The sequence below is a fragment of the Mustela erminea genome, chromosome 16 (assembly GCF_009829155.1).
Source record: "Mustela erminea isolate mMusErm1 chromosome 16, mMusErm1.Pri, whole genome shotgun sequence".
Taxonomy (NCBI): Eukaryota; Metazoa; Chordata; class Mammalia; order Carnivora; family Mustelidae; genus Mustela; species Mustela erminea.
This window is the reverse complement of record NC_045629.1, coordinates 84493499-84506539: the sequence shown is the minus strand read 5'-3', so window position 1 is coordinate 84506539 and position 13041 is coordinate 84493499. Positions and strand designations below refer to the sequence as shown.

The 13041-nt window shown below is 65.6% G+C and overlaps 1 protein-coding gene across 8 annotated transcripts; it reads left to right on the top strand.

Annotated features, from left to right (window-relative positions):
• Positions 1 to 462: 462 nt before the first annotated feature.
• On the top strand, positions 463 to 12854 carry PUF60 (poly(U) binding splicing factor 60). Of its 8 annotated transcripts, none has more exons than XM_032316727.1 (12): positions 463 to 588; positions 4893 to 4976; positions 7215 to 7310; positions 7425 to 7514; positions 8450 to 8500; positions 10668 to 10829; positions 10912 to 11004; positions 11156 to 11369; positions 11448 to 11638; positions 11783 to 11918; positions 12094 to 12329; positions 12429 to 12854. In XM_032316727.1, exons 1-12 carry the CDS (start codon positions 565 to 567, stop codon positions 12726 to 12728), a joined length of 1677 nt encoding a protein of 558 aa, XP_032172618.1. In that variant the 5' UTR covers positions 463 to 564; the 3' UTR covers positions 12729 to 12854. The 8 variants fall into 8 exon arrangements, with proteins under 8 accessions (XP_032172618.1, XP_032172621.1, XP_032172619.1 ...); XM_032316728.1 differs by having other exon boundaries at positions 465 to 588; positions 4896 to 4976; XM_032316726.1 differs by lacking the exon at positions 463 to 588 and adding an exon at positions 1307 to 1487.
• The last annotated feature ends 187 nt before the right edge of the window (positions 12855 to 13041 follow it).

The following is a 13041-nucleotide window of genomic DNA, read 5'->3' as shown; positions in this document are numbered from 1 at the left end:
CGCGCCCGGAAACACGGCGGGAGCCTCGGGGGACGCTGAAGCGGGGCGCGAGCGCGTCTGTCGGACGCGGCCCCGCCGTGCGCAGGCGGCGCGTCCCGACTCCGGCGACGCTGCGGCCGGCGGGGTCCGCACTCGCTCCGCCTGCGCGCGGCCGGGGACGCCAGGAAACGCGGCCGCGGCAGGAGAGGGGCAGGAGGGGCCGCGCGGGGCTCGCGGAGACGACCCGAGGCGGGACCGGCCCCCGGGAGGAGCGCGCACACGCACCGCACCGCACCGGGGACGGCTGCGCGCGCCGCGGCCCCCGCCCGGCCCAGAGCCGCCCGGGCCCCGCCCCCGCCCCGCCCCCGCCCCGCCCCTTTCCGTCCGCTCTGTTACGGGGTCTTAACAGGCCTCCCTCACACCGGAAGCTGATTCCTCCCCCAGCCCCACCCCTTCGAAGGGGAAAGAGCCTTTTATCGCGAGACTTCCGATCGCCTTCGGGCTCTTTCGCCGGCGCCCAGATCGCGCGAGACCGCAGAAGAAGCAGGAGCGTGTGGCGCGCGCGGCGGCCGCGACGGACGCAAGATGGCGACGGCGACCATAGCTCTCGTAAGTGAGCCGCCCGTTACCGCGGGCCGCCGCCCGGCTGGCGGGGGGCAGTCGTCGGCCCGGCCAGGGCGTCGAAGGCCCCTCGGAGACGCGGCCGTCGGTCCCGGGCCCTCGCGGCTCTTGGTCGCGCGGGGCGGGGGCGGGGCGGGCGTGAGGCGGGGGCCGGCCCGCGGCCTCAGCTTCCGGCTCGCGGGCTGCGGCTTCCGGCGAACGGCGTCGGGGGCCCGAGCGGCGCGCGGGGCGCGGCCCCCTTCGGGAGCCGCGGGTCTGGCCGGGGCGAGCGGCCTCGGGGCGGCGCCAGGCGGCCGTCGCAGCGTTCTGCCAGCTCGGGCGCCCGTGGCCCGGACAGGACGGCGGGGCTCCTGGGAGGGACGGCGTCTCCTCCCGGCCGAGCGCAGGGGCCGCCGGGCGTGCGGGGCCTGTCGGCAGGACGCGGGGCCCGCGGGTGCTCTGCGGGGAGGGCTGGCCGGCTAGCAGGCGCTCCGCCCGGACCGAGGAGTGGGGAACGCGCTGAGCACACGTTCCTCGAGCCGTTACTCTCTCGGGCGGGCACGGGTGTCGGGCCACCGGGGGGAGCCGCAGGCAACCCCTGCCCTGTTGGCGGGTCTGGCGGACACGGAGACCGCGGACTGCGAGCCCGAGGGACCTGTGCTCGGGGTGCTGTGGGCACCCACGGGGGGGCCCCCTCCCTGCCCCGCTCAGGGCTCACCGACTTCTTGGTGACTTAGACGGAGAGCCCTGGTGCCGCGCTCCCACGGGGACGTCTCCCTTCTCCTCTCAAATGAGTGTCCTCCTGGCCCTTCACGGCGTCCCTTCATCCCCGTTACCTGCCACCGACCTGTACCCAGAGGGACATGATGGGGCCTGTCTGTGACGGCAGCGTTGGCAGGTGGCTGCGGGTTGGAAGGATAGGGAAGACGTTTGGGGTCAGGGAGTCTTCTTAGGCTAGAGCTAGGCCTTGGCCAGGCCCTGAGCTGGGGGCTTGCACGCAGGAGGGAGGCTGGACCCGTGTCCCGGGTGGAGATCGGACCCCCAGGGAAGAGAGGCCCCGGGTTAGGGGAGCCCGGGGTGGGATTCGCAGACCCGGCCATCCCCTTTCTGCCACGTCTTCCCGTGGAAGCCCAGGAGCACCTGACTTGGGCGAGAGGGAAGTTAGAGAAGAGATGGGGTGGCGGGCTCGGCCGCGTCCCCCGGCGGCGTCCCACGTAGCGGCCAGACTCGGCCGGGGAAGGAGGCGGCGGCTTGAAGACGGGGCCCCACGCTCCTGGGAAGGTGTGGGATGTGGAGGAGGAAGAGGAGCCGCCGAGGGTGGGTGGTGGGTGTCCCCGGAGCTCAGCCTCGGTGGCTGCCGGAGGCTCTGACTGGCAGCACCTGCACGGCTGCAGACCGAGGGGAGAGCGGTCTCTGCCCCGCTGTGGCACAGTGCCCGACGGGCATCCCGGTAGAGGTGGGCGTGGGCACAACGTCTGCACCCTGGAAGCTGAGGTTTGCAGGAGGGCTGTGGTGCCCGGGAGTCTCTGCAGAGGTTACCCCGTGCACGTGTCCGTGGGTGTGGGAGGCTGTAAAGACCCGGAATCCAGCGTCGATCAGATTCCGGGCGTGGGCTGCAGGCTGTGGCCCGATGGGTTCCTCTTCTTACCTGTTCAGCAGACAGATTTCCAGACGGTCTGTCTTCTTGTCGCCTTAGTGGGGCGTGGTGAGAACCTGTTGCGTCTTGGGGTCCGGGGCTGCTGAACAACGCCGGTTTCTGCCCTGAGACGGGTTTGGGCTCTTCTGGGAGGGTAGAGTGGCACTGAACTGGGCTGTTAGTGATCTGCTAGGGAAGGACACAGGAGGATGCAGAAGTGCTCTTGTCACTCGTGCCTTCCACCCGGTGGCTGCAGAAACAGGCCACAGTCCCTTCCCGTCAGGGACATAGTCTTCTGGTGACGCACAGTGTGTCTCTGACTTACCAGTCCATTCTTCCCTCCCTGGGACAGCTGCGCTCACTCCTGCTTGGGGCCATTACCCTTGGGTTCCATCTGGCAGGGGCCTCAGACCCTCTGCCTTCCCTGTGGGCTCCGTCTCTCTCTCCTCCTCCTGAACACCCTGGCGTGCACCCTGTCTCCTCGGCCTCCGCGGCTGCCTAGCCCCGAGTGCCTCCTCAGTCCCTTTCTTTGCATCTTGTGCTTGATGTTCCGCTGGTGCTCACGACCCACAGAAGTCCTCTCTCGTGGCTGCCTCTTGGCATCCGTCTCGTCTTGTTTTTGCCGCATGCAAAGTGCCCAGCACAGAGCCTGGCCGTCTGGTAGCGAGCAGGGCACCACGGGCAGAGGACTGAGCGGATGGGGAGCGCCCTGCAGCGGCTCCGCTCTGTGGATCGGACTCGGGTGTCACGCCCGTGCTGCTGGTCGCGGAGACGGACAGCCTGGGCACAGGGAGTGACTCACGGAGTCTTTGTGCCAGCCTCCGGGCACAAGGCCTGAGGAGCCAGAAACCTGCGAGAGTTAAGGAATTACTTAACTTTTCTGGTTTTCTGATGGAAATAACCCTCGTTGGTCTGGTGAGCAGTGACAGTGCTGGAGTTTGGGGCCCAGACTCAAGTGGCTGTGTTGCCTCCCAGAGGGGATTTCTCACCCCTTCCGGCACTGACTGCTGCCTGGTGCTGGGGAGCTTTGTGGTCACAGAGCCTCCTATTTTCATTGCCAGAGGGTGACCGCGTGTGACCAGCTGTGATGATAAGTGACAGTTTTCTCCCGGCTCTTCTAGTGTGTACTGAGAACGGAAGCTGAGGCTCTGTGGGACGAGGGACCTGGTCTCTTCTGGAGGCAGTAGGATGTCCCGTGCAGCACCTGCTCCTGGACTGACTTTTCCTTAGAAGTCCCTGAGCGGTGCCCTGCCTCAGCAGCGCCCCGCTTCCTGTGCTGGCTGGTCGTTAGTTTGGGAGAGCAGGAAGCTGTTGATGAGTGCATCCTCAGGTTGGCTGTGTTCGTGGGTCAAGAGACGGGATTGCTCCCCCAGACTGAAGTGGGCCTTGCACTTGACAGGGCAGCCTCCTCTCCACATGTGCTCCTGGGGTGCCAGAGGACTCGAGGCAAGCCGGACACTGGCCCTGTCCCCAGCTGCCGTATGCCCACTTGGGGGGGACCCACGTCAGAAGGGCCCCGGTCCTCGGCTCTCTCTGATGTAGCAGCGTCGCTGAGCTCGGAGCAGCTTCAGCCGAGGCTCTGCTTGGGCGTCAGCCGCAGCGTCTGTGCCGCTGGCCATGGCTCTAGCACACGCAGGCTTGCGTTGCTGTCTGCTTTGGGGCTCAAAGCCTCAGACACGCTCTGGCCAAGTCCGCCTCTGACTTTGTGTACGGGGCTGATGGGGTGGGCGTGGCTGTCCCTGTGTTCCTAGAGAGCTGTAGGTCTTAGAAGGTGGGAGCGGGGTAAGTGTGTTCTGCTCTCAGTTCCGGCTGTGCAGCCTCTGAGAAGGTGGAGTAGGTCTCCCTTCTCCGTGACATGGCTCACCTCCTGCCCTTGGCCTGTCTTTGCTCCTGCCATTCTGCTGAGTTGAGCTGGGAGCTCTTCTTTCCGTTAGGCCGGTGCTGCATGGCGGTGCCTCCACGGCCCCTCTGGGTATGGGGTATGGCCAGGTTCTCAGCTGCCAGCCCTGGACAGTTGGTCCGCTGCGGGAGGGAGGCTGTACACACAGAGCCCCTGCCTGGCCCTGTCATGCAGAGAGCGCAGCCCTCCTCAGAAGGGTCTTCACGAGGGGCTTGGGTGTGGGCTTGACCAGAGTCTGTGGAAGGCCTTGGGACCGATGCTGAACGGGGGAGGGGGCGTGCTGCTGCTAGAGAGGTGCCCCGGTCTGCCTCAGGAGGGGTGAGGGAGGATGGCCAGCTGGGCCCCTGTCGTCCCGTCTGGCCTGTCCCAGCCTGCTGGCCAGAGAGGAACTGATCTTTTAGGCCCTCAGCTCTGTGGCCGGGGGCAGCTTCCGGTGCAGGGAGGTTGCCTTCCTTGACGTGGGGCAGGAGCTCTCTTATTCTCTGTCCTGTCCTTTCCTGATGACTCCCTGCCAACTCCGGGCTACTCTCGATTCTGCCAGGCCGGGCTACCTTTGTGCCAGGCCCTGGGCAGCTGCAGGTGTCCTGGCAGAATGAGTGGGGTGAGTGGGCTACTGTGGGGTGTTCAGGAGCCAAGCCAGAGCTGGGCTCTTCCGGTGCCCCAGCTGGATTCTCTTTCTCATCCATGGGCACTTAGCCTTTAGCTAGGGAAGGGGAGAGAGGGCCGGGGCGGGTGGTCTTATGACTGTCCATTACAGCATCTCCTTCCTGCCTGCAGCAGGTCAATGGCCAGCAAGGAGGGGGGTCCGAGCCGGCGGCGGCGGCAGTGGTGGCAGCGGGAGACAGATGGAAACCTCCACAGGTACTGACCTCAGCGTCCTTGCCCGCAGGCCCGCCTGCCCGCCCGCCCGCCTGCCTGCCTGCCTGTCCCTGGGCCCAGAGAGATGGGGGTGGGGTGGGAGGAGCCCAGGGGTTCTTCTCTGCCTTCTGGGTAGAGGTGCCTGTCTCCTCCCTCACCGCCCAGCCTCCCGCCTGGCTGCAGCCTCTCCCCGTAGCGTCCACCCTGCTTCTGTGGTGGCTCGCAGCCTCGTGTGCCTTCAGACTTCGGGCAGGTGGTGACGATGGTCAGGTGGGGGCTTAGCCAGAGCCGGTGTCAGTTGCTAGCCATCATGCCATTCCAGAGGGCAGCCGTGCTGTTGCAGGTTGTGACGGGTAGTGACAACCAGAAACACAGATTTCCATTTCAAATCTGAAATTTGAATAAAACAACAAAGCAGAACACCGTGCAAGTGAAAGCACAGGGTCTGTGTGGGGCTTGGGCTGGGCTTCAGAGTGGGCGTGGGCAGATCTGGTCCCGCTGGGGTGGTTCTGCCCTTGGGAGCCTGTCCTATAGGAGGTGGAGCCAGGCCTTGTTGCTGGGTAATAAGGTTCTTTGTGCTTCTCCATGGCAGCGCCTGCCTCCAGTGGATTGTAGTGGGGGCTCAGAGAGGTGGCCTGGGGGCCTGTTGGAGCTGGGCCCTCTTGTGGGCCCCCCCCCCGCACACTCAGGGGAGCGCTGGCCGTGGTATGCAGCCTGGATCCTGAGAAATTAGGGGGGCTGAAGCAGATGGGCGAAAGGGCCAGGACGTCCCTCTAGCCAGTCCTCCCCTGCCCTGGTTGATGGGAGAAGGGCCTTTTGTTTATCAAGACAAAGAAGAGATTGAAAAGTTTCTAAGGGGCTGGAAGGGGGTTGGCATTGATTACCATGGTGACAGCCTGCTCCGGAGTCACAGCCCCTGGCTCTCAGGGCCTCTGTCCCACTAAGAAGAAGCGGGCTTGGGGCCAGCTGGGAGGGCGGAGAGGACAGGCTTTAGGGGCCAGACTGGGGGCCTCCAGGCCCCTCCTGCCCTTTGACCCTGTGCTGGAAAACCAATACTTGGGCTGGTCAGGATGGTGGTTCTTGGGGTTTGGGTCAGCTGGCCCCTTCCTGCCTCCTTTGAAACTCTCCTGGCTCCTCATGTGTGCGCTGGGGATCTGCCTTCTCCGCTGTTCCTCCTTAGGCTGCGTGCTGTTTGCAGCAGAGCACCCCCTCTGGAGGGGGCTGGCGGTGGTCTGTCCTTGCCGTTGCTGGGCAGCGCCAGGCCCTGGGAGCTGGTGGGCAGGCTGGTGTGACCAGACCCCTGGTGCACACACTCTTTGGCTCAGTAGCTGTGCTTTGCCTTTTCCTTGCACGGCCCTGTTCTCTCCCCTGCGGACAGCTTAGAGATGGGTTTTGGCAGAGGAATGTAAACTTAATCCTGGTTGCATTGGGTCTGTCTGCGGCGGGCTGTGCCTGCTGTACCCTCTCCCCCGGAATATCTCCTGGTGTCCATGCTCGCCTGGCTAGGGTGCTGACAGACCCACTTTCCTCCGTGGCTGGTCTGCTCCTGGCTTCTCTTCCCAGGGGCTAAGCACCGCCCAGGGAGGAGTTTGGTGGAGATGGGCTGTTGTGGCCGGGGAGGGCAGCTCCAGGTTCTCAACATTGCGGGGGGGGGGGGGGGGGGGGCGCTGCATGGAGGTGTGCTGGGAGGGAGACCCTTCCCCTTACTTGCTCCTTGAGTGGTCCCTAGACCTCTGCCCAAGCAGTCCGCGAGCCTAGCTGGGGCTGAGGGAAGGTGTGGGGGGTGGGGGTGGATGCCATGTGGTCCACGAATGAGGAGTCCCTGCACATCCAGGGGACCATGACCCCTTTGCCTTGTAAAGGATGGCTGGGGCCAGCTCTCTTGCACGGCTCGGGGCTGAAGCTCTGGGCTCGGTTTTGGGACGAGCACTGGGCCCCTCCTGCTTGCTGCCTGTCTTCATAACTCCTGAGGAGGCCTTGTGGCCAGGGCCCTGCCGCTGCTCTGGCTTGTCTCAAGGCCCCCAAGGTACCTGCCTGTCTCAGTGGCATGGGTCTTGGGGGAGACAGGCATAGGACAGGCACGGGGAGATCGTAGAGGGGCCGAGCTGCCTGTCGCTGGGGAACGGGCCAGGCCTGGAGGCCTTGTGCGGCTCTGCGGGGGCGGGTGGGGTGGGGTCCCGGGGGCCGTGTAGGGGAGCTCTCGAGCTTGTTCTTAATGACTTCCCTGCTGCCCACCTGCAGGGGACGGACTCCATCAAGATGGAGAACGGGCAGAGCACAGCCGCGAAGCTGGGACTGCCTCCTCTGACGCCCGAGCAGCAAGAGGCCCTCCAGAAGGTGAGAGCGCACCTCTGGGGAGTCGCGGGCAGGGCTTGGGGGGCGGCGGGCGGAGGAAGGCGCACCCCCCTGCAGGCCGGGCCCCCCAGTGCCCCTCACCACCTCCTCCCGCAGGCCAAGAAGTACGCCATGGAGCAGAGCATCAAGAGCGTGCTGGTGAAGCAGACCATCGCGCACCAGCAGCAGCAGCTCACCAACCTGCAGGTGAGCCCCCGGGCCCCGCGCTCCGGCTCGCTGCTGGCTCCGCTGGAGGCCGCCCCACCCGCCTGGGCCGGGGAGCCTCCGCCGCCCCTCCCCACCACCTCCGCCTCCTCTTCCTTCTCTTCCTCCTGTGCCTGTGGCCGTCCCCACAAGCTGTTGTGGTTCTGTTTCTCAAGGACTCGTTCTTGGGGCGCCCAGGCTCCTCCGTGGGCCACGAGTGGCCCAGCCTTACCCGTCTGCTGAGTGCCCATGGTCCCCTCCCTGCCCTGGCGCTGTAGCTGTGCCCCGCCCCCTGAGTTGGCTCCTCCTCTTGGACTTGAAATTGTTGCCTCAGGTTGCCTGTGCACCCAGGTGGCGGTGCAGCATGTAGGGGCGTTCCTTCCCGTCCCCTTGGCCTCGGATGAGAGTGGTCAGGCCCCGACCCCTGCAGTGAGTCCAGACCACCTGAGTTGGGGTCCAGGACAGAGAGGACAGGCTGGGGGCGCCTCCAGCAGCCGCCTGCTCTAGCCCTGTGGCCACAAGCAGCCATGGCTGTGGGGAAGAGGCCAGGGCAAGGCTGACAGGTGCCTGGGCCTCGAGCCCCCTGCCCCCTGCCCGGCCCTGAGGAGACGCCCTGGCTCTTCACTGTGCTCCATCTGCACCCTCCTCTTCCTCCTCCTCCTCCACCACCTCCTCCTCCGCCGCCGCCTCCTCCCTCCCCCCTCCCCCCTCCCTTCCTTCTGCCCTGCCGGCCAGGCTGTGGGGCGGGGCACCTGGGGCTCTGAGGCCCCCCTGGGCAGGTGCCGGTGGCTGGCCAGTTGGCTGGCAGTTTGGGAAGGCAGGCGGACCTCCCTGGCAGGGCGGGGACTCCGGGCCTTGCCGCTGTCTGCGTGAGGCGTGACAAGAGCGGGAGACTGCTCGGCTCCAACAGACTGAACTCTGTCTTTACTGTCTTTCAGATGGCAGCAGTGACAATGGGCTTTGGAGATCCTCTCTCACCTTTGCAATCGGTCAATAGAAATGCTCACTTCTTCCGGGGCTCATGTCCTTAGTCAGGGCTAGAGGGGGGCAGTGCAGCCCACGTGCTGGGGACCTTGCTCCCCTAGCCGGCCCTGCCCGCCAGCTCGGGACGAGCGCAGCAGAGCGCCAGGCGTGGCGGGGCCAGTGGTGTGGGCGGGCACCCAGCCGGGACCGCCCCTGGGGAGGCCTCCATCTGCTCTGAGGTCCTGCCTTAAAACTAACCGGCCAGGTAACTGCGGAGGGCAGCAGGCCAGGAGGGTAGCTGCCCACGCCAGGCCCAGCTGCATCCGTGTCGCCCGCACGCACAAGGTGCCATGCCTGGGCCGCCAGCTTTGCTGGTCTCCAGGCTGCCTGGGCTCCGGGGTTGAGAAGGGGTCAGGCCCCCGAGGGGAGAAGAGTCCAAACTCCCGGCCCCATCAGACCCGGAGGGAGGATGGTTGGATGGGGCGGGGGGCGGGGGGTTGCCAAGCAAGCAGGAGAGGGAAGGACAAGAACTTGGTCCTCTGGGCCTGGCTGTCCGCAGGGCGTAGGGGCCGTGCAGCCAGGGAGCAGCCAGGGGCTGGGCTGAGCCCAGAGTGGGCCCGGGAGGAGGCAGAGGCAGTGCCTGAGGCCTTGGCTGCCATGGGCGGAGGAGTCTGGGAAGGAGATGCTCCTCCATCTCCCAGAGGCAAGCTGAGGAGGAGGCCAGGCCCTGCTCCGGGAAGTCTGAGGGGGGAAACATGGCTCTTCCTGGGCTCATCCCTGGTGTGCTGCTCTCACAGGAGGTGCGGCCAGACAGACCCAGTGTCTTCTCTGGGAAGCGTCTATCGGGGGCGGGGGCTGTCAGGGAGAGGGCTCTCGGCCCACCTGTCGGGAAGCCCCCACTGAAGCGGAGATATTGCTCCCTCTTGGGGAGTTGTGACCCGAGAGGCATGGGGCTTCCTGTCGGGCTGCCTGGTGCAAGAGGGGACATAGTTCCACTTTGGGGTCCTCGGTCTCAGCAGGGGCCTGAGGCGTACTTTCTGGGAGCCCAGTTTGAGGAGGGCAGTCCCATTTGGGGGGGATTCCTAGTTTGGGGGATATGCGGACCTTACTTTGAGGCTCTTCCCGGAGGGAGGGGAAGGCTGGTCTATATCCTCGGTCCGATGCTATCTAAAGAGGGAAACTGGCCTCCGGTTATGGGGGCCTTGTGAGGGTGAGGGGAGCCCCAGTTTGTGGAGAAGTTAGAGCCAGGGCCCCATCTTCTTTGCCTCTCCTGGGTCTGTGGTCTTCCCCAGGGCTCAGCTCCTCCTGGTGGCCCACCGCGTGTGGCTGTGGGGACCCCCCCCCCCCGCCTCGCACATCGTGCAGAGGGGGCCCGAGTGGGAAGCCCATCCCTGAGGGCGTGGAAAGGTCCCTCGGCCCCGGCTGGCCCTAGCACAGAGGCAGTGTCTGCCCAAGCAGAGCTGTGGGCCTGCTGGGCCTGTTATCTCCCTACTCCAGGGAGCCCCAGGGCTTCTCTTTTTGGCAGCTCTGCCACCTTCTGATGTTCCTGGGGGCCTGGCCTTGGGGCTGCCGGCGTGAGCTCCAGCCAGCCCTTTTTGGTCAGGTGCTCGGCACACTGAGGGGCTTGCAGAGCGCCCAGCCCCCGCCTGAGCAGCTGCTCTTTGTTCTCTCTCCAGTGAGCCCCCATCTGGGTTCCTGACCTCCTCCCTGGGCTCTCTTCTGGGCAGTAGCTGCCCTGTCTTGTGCCCCCTCTCTTGCCTCCACGCTAGCGGGTGCCTCCAGCCTGGATGGCTTCCCCTTCCCTCTTCTGTCGGAGCACTCGCCCAGGACCCTGGGAGGATCTTTCAGCCCCGCGTGGGGAACCTGGCCCCCAGACTGGAAGGTGGGCGTGGTGGGAGGGCGTGTGGCCCTGCCTCCTGGCCCCCGTCAGCTTTGCTGCCAGTCTGCCCAGGACCTGGGTGGGCCAGGGTGCGTCCGTGTCCTGCCTTTGGGCCTGACCTTCCTTCCTGGGGGTAGGGTGCTGTTGACCCCTGCCACCCTGACCGCAGGAGCTGGGCCTGCATTGTGCTGCCGCGTGGGGAGCCCTCCCCCCGGCGGAGATGGGTAGGTGGGCCAGGAGGGGAGTGGGCTGCCCAGCCTCTTGCCACCCCCTCACAAGCCAGGGGCTCTCTCTCCCCTTGTGTCCTGCTCCAGATGGCAGCTCAGCGGCAGCGGGCACTGGCCATCATGTGCCGGGTCTACGTGGGGTCCATCTACTATGAGCTTGGGGAGGACACCATCCGCCAGGCTTTTGCTCCCTTTGGACCCATCAAGAGCATTGACATGTCCTGGGACTCCGTCACCATGAAGCACAAGGTGGGCTTTAGTCTGCCCCTCCCCAGGCCCCACCCTCCCCACCTTGGGCTCTGTTGGCCTCACGGCACGTTCCTGTACCCAGGGCTTTGCCTTTGTGGAGTACGAGGTCCCGGAAGCTGCTCAGCTCGCCTTGGAGCAGATGAACTCGGTGATGCTAGGAGGCAGGAATATCAAGGTGAGGGCCAGGGAGGTGGGCCTCGGGGCTGGCACGTGTGTTCTCTGTTCTCAGTCAGCCAGGCGACGCCGAGCAGCCTCTCCAGAAGCCTGAAGTCTGACGGGGCCAGGCCTGTGCTGACTGTGGGCTCTGTGCCCTGCCTCTCTCCCAGGTGGGCAGACCCAGTAACATAGGCCAGGCCCAGCCCATCATAGACCAGCTGGCTGAGGAGGCTCGAGCTTTCAACCGCATCTACGTGGCGTCCGTGCACCAGGACCTTTCAGATGATGACATCAAGAGCGTCTTTGAGGCCTTTGGCAAGATCAAATCTTGCACGCTTGCCCGGGACCCTACGACTGGCAAGCACAAGGGTTATGGTTTCATCGGTGAGTTTGGAGAGAGGGCAGTGAGGGTGGGGCCTCCCCGCACCGTGGCTCCCCCTCACCACTGCTCCTGCCCTGCAGAGTATGAGAAGGCCCAGTCGTCCCAGGATGCCGTGTCTTCCATGAACCTCTTTGATCTGGGAGGCCAGTACTTGCGAGTGGGCAAGGCTGTCACCCCCCCCATGCCCCTGCTCACACCTGCCAGCCCTGGAGGCCTCCCGCCTGCTGCGGCTGTGGCCGCCGCTGCCGCCACAGCCAAGATCACCGCTCAGGTGAGGGATGGCCCAGCCACATAGTTGATTTGTGGGTGACAGCCCCTCCCTCCCTCCCTCGTCCTTTGGGGGCTGGCTCTTGGTGTGGTCTTGAGCGGAGGCGGCCGGACTGGGGACTGAGTGTGGTGATCTTCCGGTCTGCAGGAAGCAGTGGCTGGAGCAGCGGTGCTGGGTACCCTGGCCACGCCTGGACTGGTCTCCCCCGCACTGACTCTGGCCCAGCCTCTGGGGGCTTTGCCCCAGGCAGTCATGGCTGCCCAGGCCCCAGGAGTCATCACAGGTGAGCCCGGATGGGTCATGCCTTCCCTCCTTCCCGTGTTAGTCCTCTGGGCATAACCCTGGGCGGGTAGGACCTTGCTCAGCCGTGGCTGAGGGGCGGGGGGCGGGGGGGGCACTTTCCCGGGAGGGGCAGAGATGGGGGAGCGTGACTGCTGGACCTGGTGGGTTTGCTGCAGGTGTGACCCCAGCCCGGCCTCCCATTCCGGTGACCATCCCCTCTGTGGGAGTGGTCAACCCCATCCTGGCCAGCCCTCCAACGCTGGGTCTCCTGGAGCCCAAGAAGGAGAAGGAAGAGGAGGAGCTGTTCCCCGAATCGGAGCGGCCGGAGATGCTGAGCGAGCAGGAGCACATGAGCATCTCCGGCAGCAGCGCCCGCCACATGGTGATGCAGAAGCTGCTGCGCAAGCAGGAGGTGGGCGGTGGGGGCCTGTGCAGGGTGGTGGCGGTGGGGGGCAGCTGGGGGTGGTGGTCCAGCCTGCTGCAGCGCTCAGCTGTCCCCTCCCCCGCACAGTCCACAGTGATGGTTCTGCGCAACATGGTGGACCCCAAGGACATCGATGATGACCTGGAGGGGGAGGTGACCGAGGAGTGTGGCAAGTTCGGTGCTGTCAACCGCGTCATCATCTACCAGGAGAAGCAAGGCGAGGAGGAGGACGCGGAGATCATCGTCAAGATTTTTGTGGAGTTCTCCGTAGCCTCTGAGACTCACAAGGCCATCCAGGCCCTCAATGGGCGCTGGTTTGCCGGTCGCAAGGTGGTGGCTGAAGTGTATGACCAGGAGCGTTTTGATAACAGTGACCTTTCCGCGTGACCTTGGCCCTGTTGCCCGGACTTGCACTTGCTCCTTGTTTCCTCGGGGCTCTCGAGAGTGATGTGTTGGTGTCTCAGGCCCAGCCGCCCACGTGGGGATAAAGGTGCAGATGCCTTGGCCCTCGACCTCCCTGTGTGACAGTGGTCCTGTGCTTCTGGGCTCCCGGGGCAAGCCTGGGGGAAGGAACAGGCGGGGTCCTTGAGGGCCGGCGAACGCGCCCCTTCTCGGGAGGGGTGCTGGGAGAAGGCCCGCGGGAGGAGCCGGGCGGGGGCGGCTGACCGGCCGCGGTGGGGTTCGTGGGGACCACCCTGGG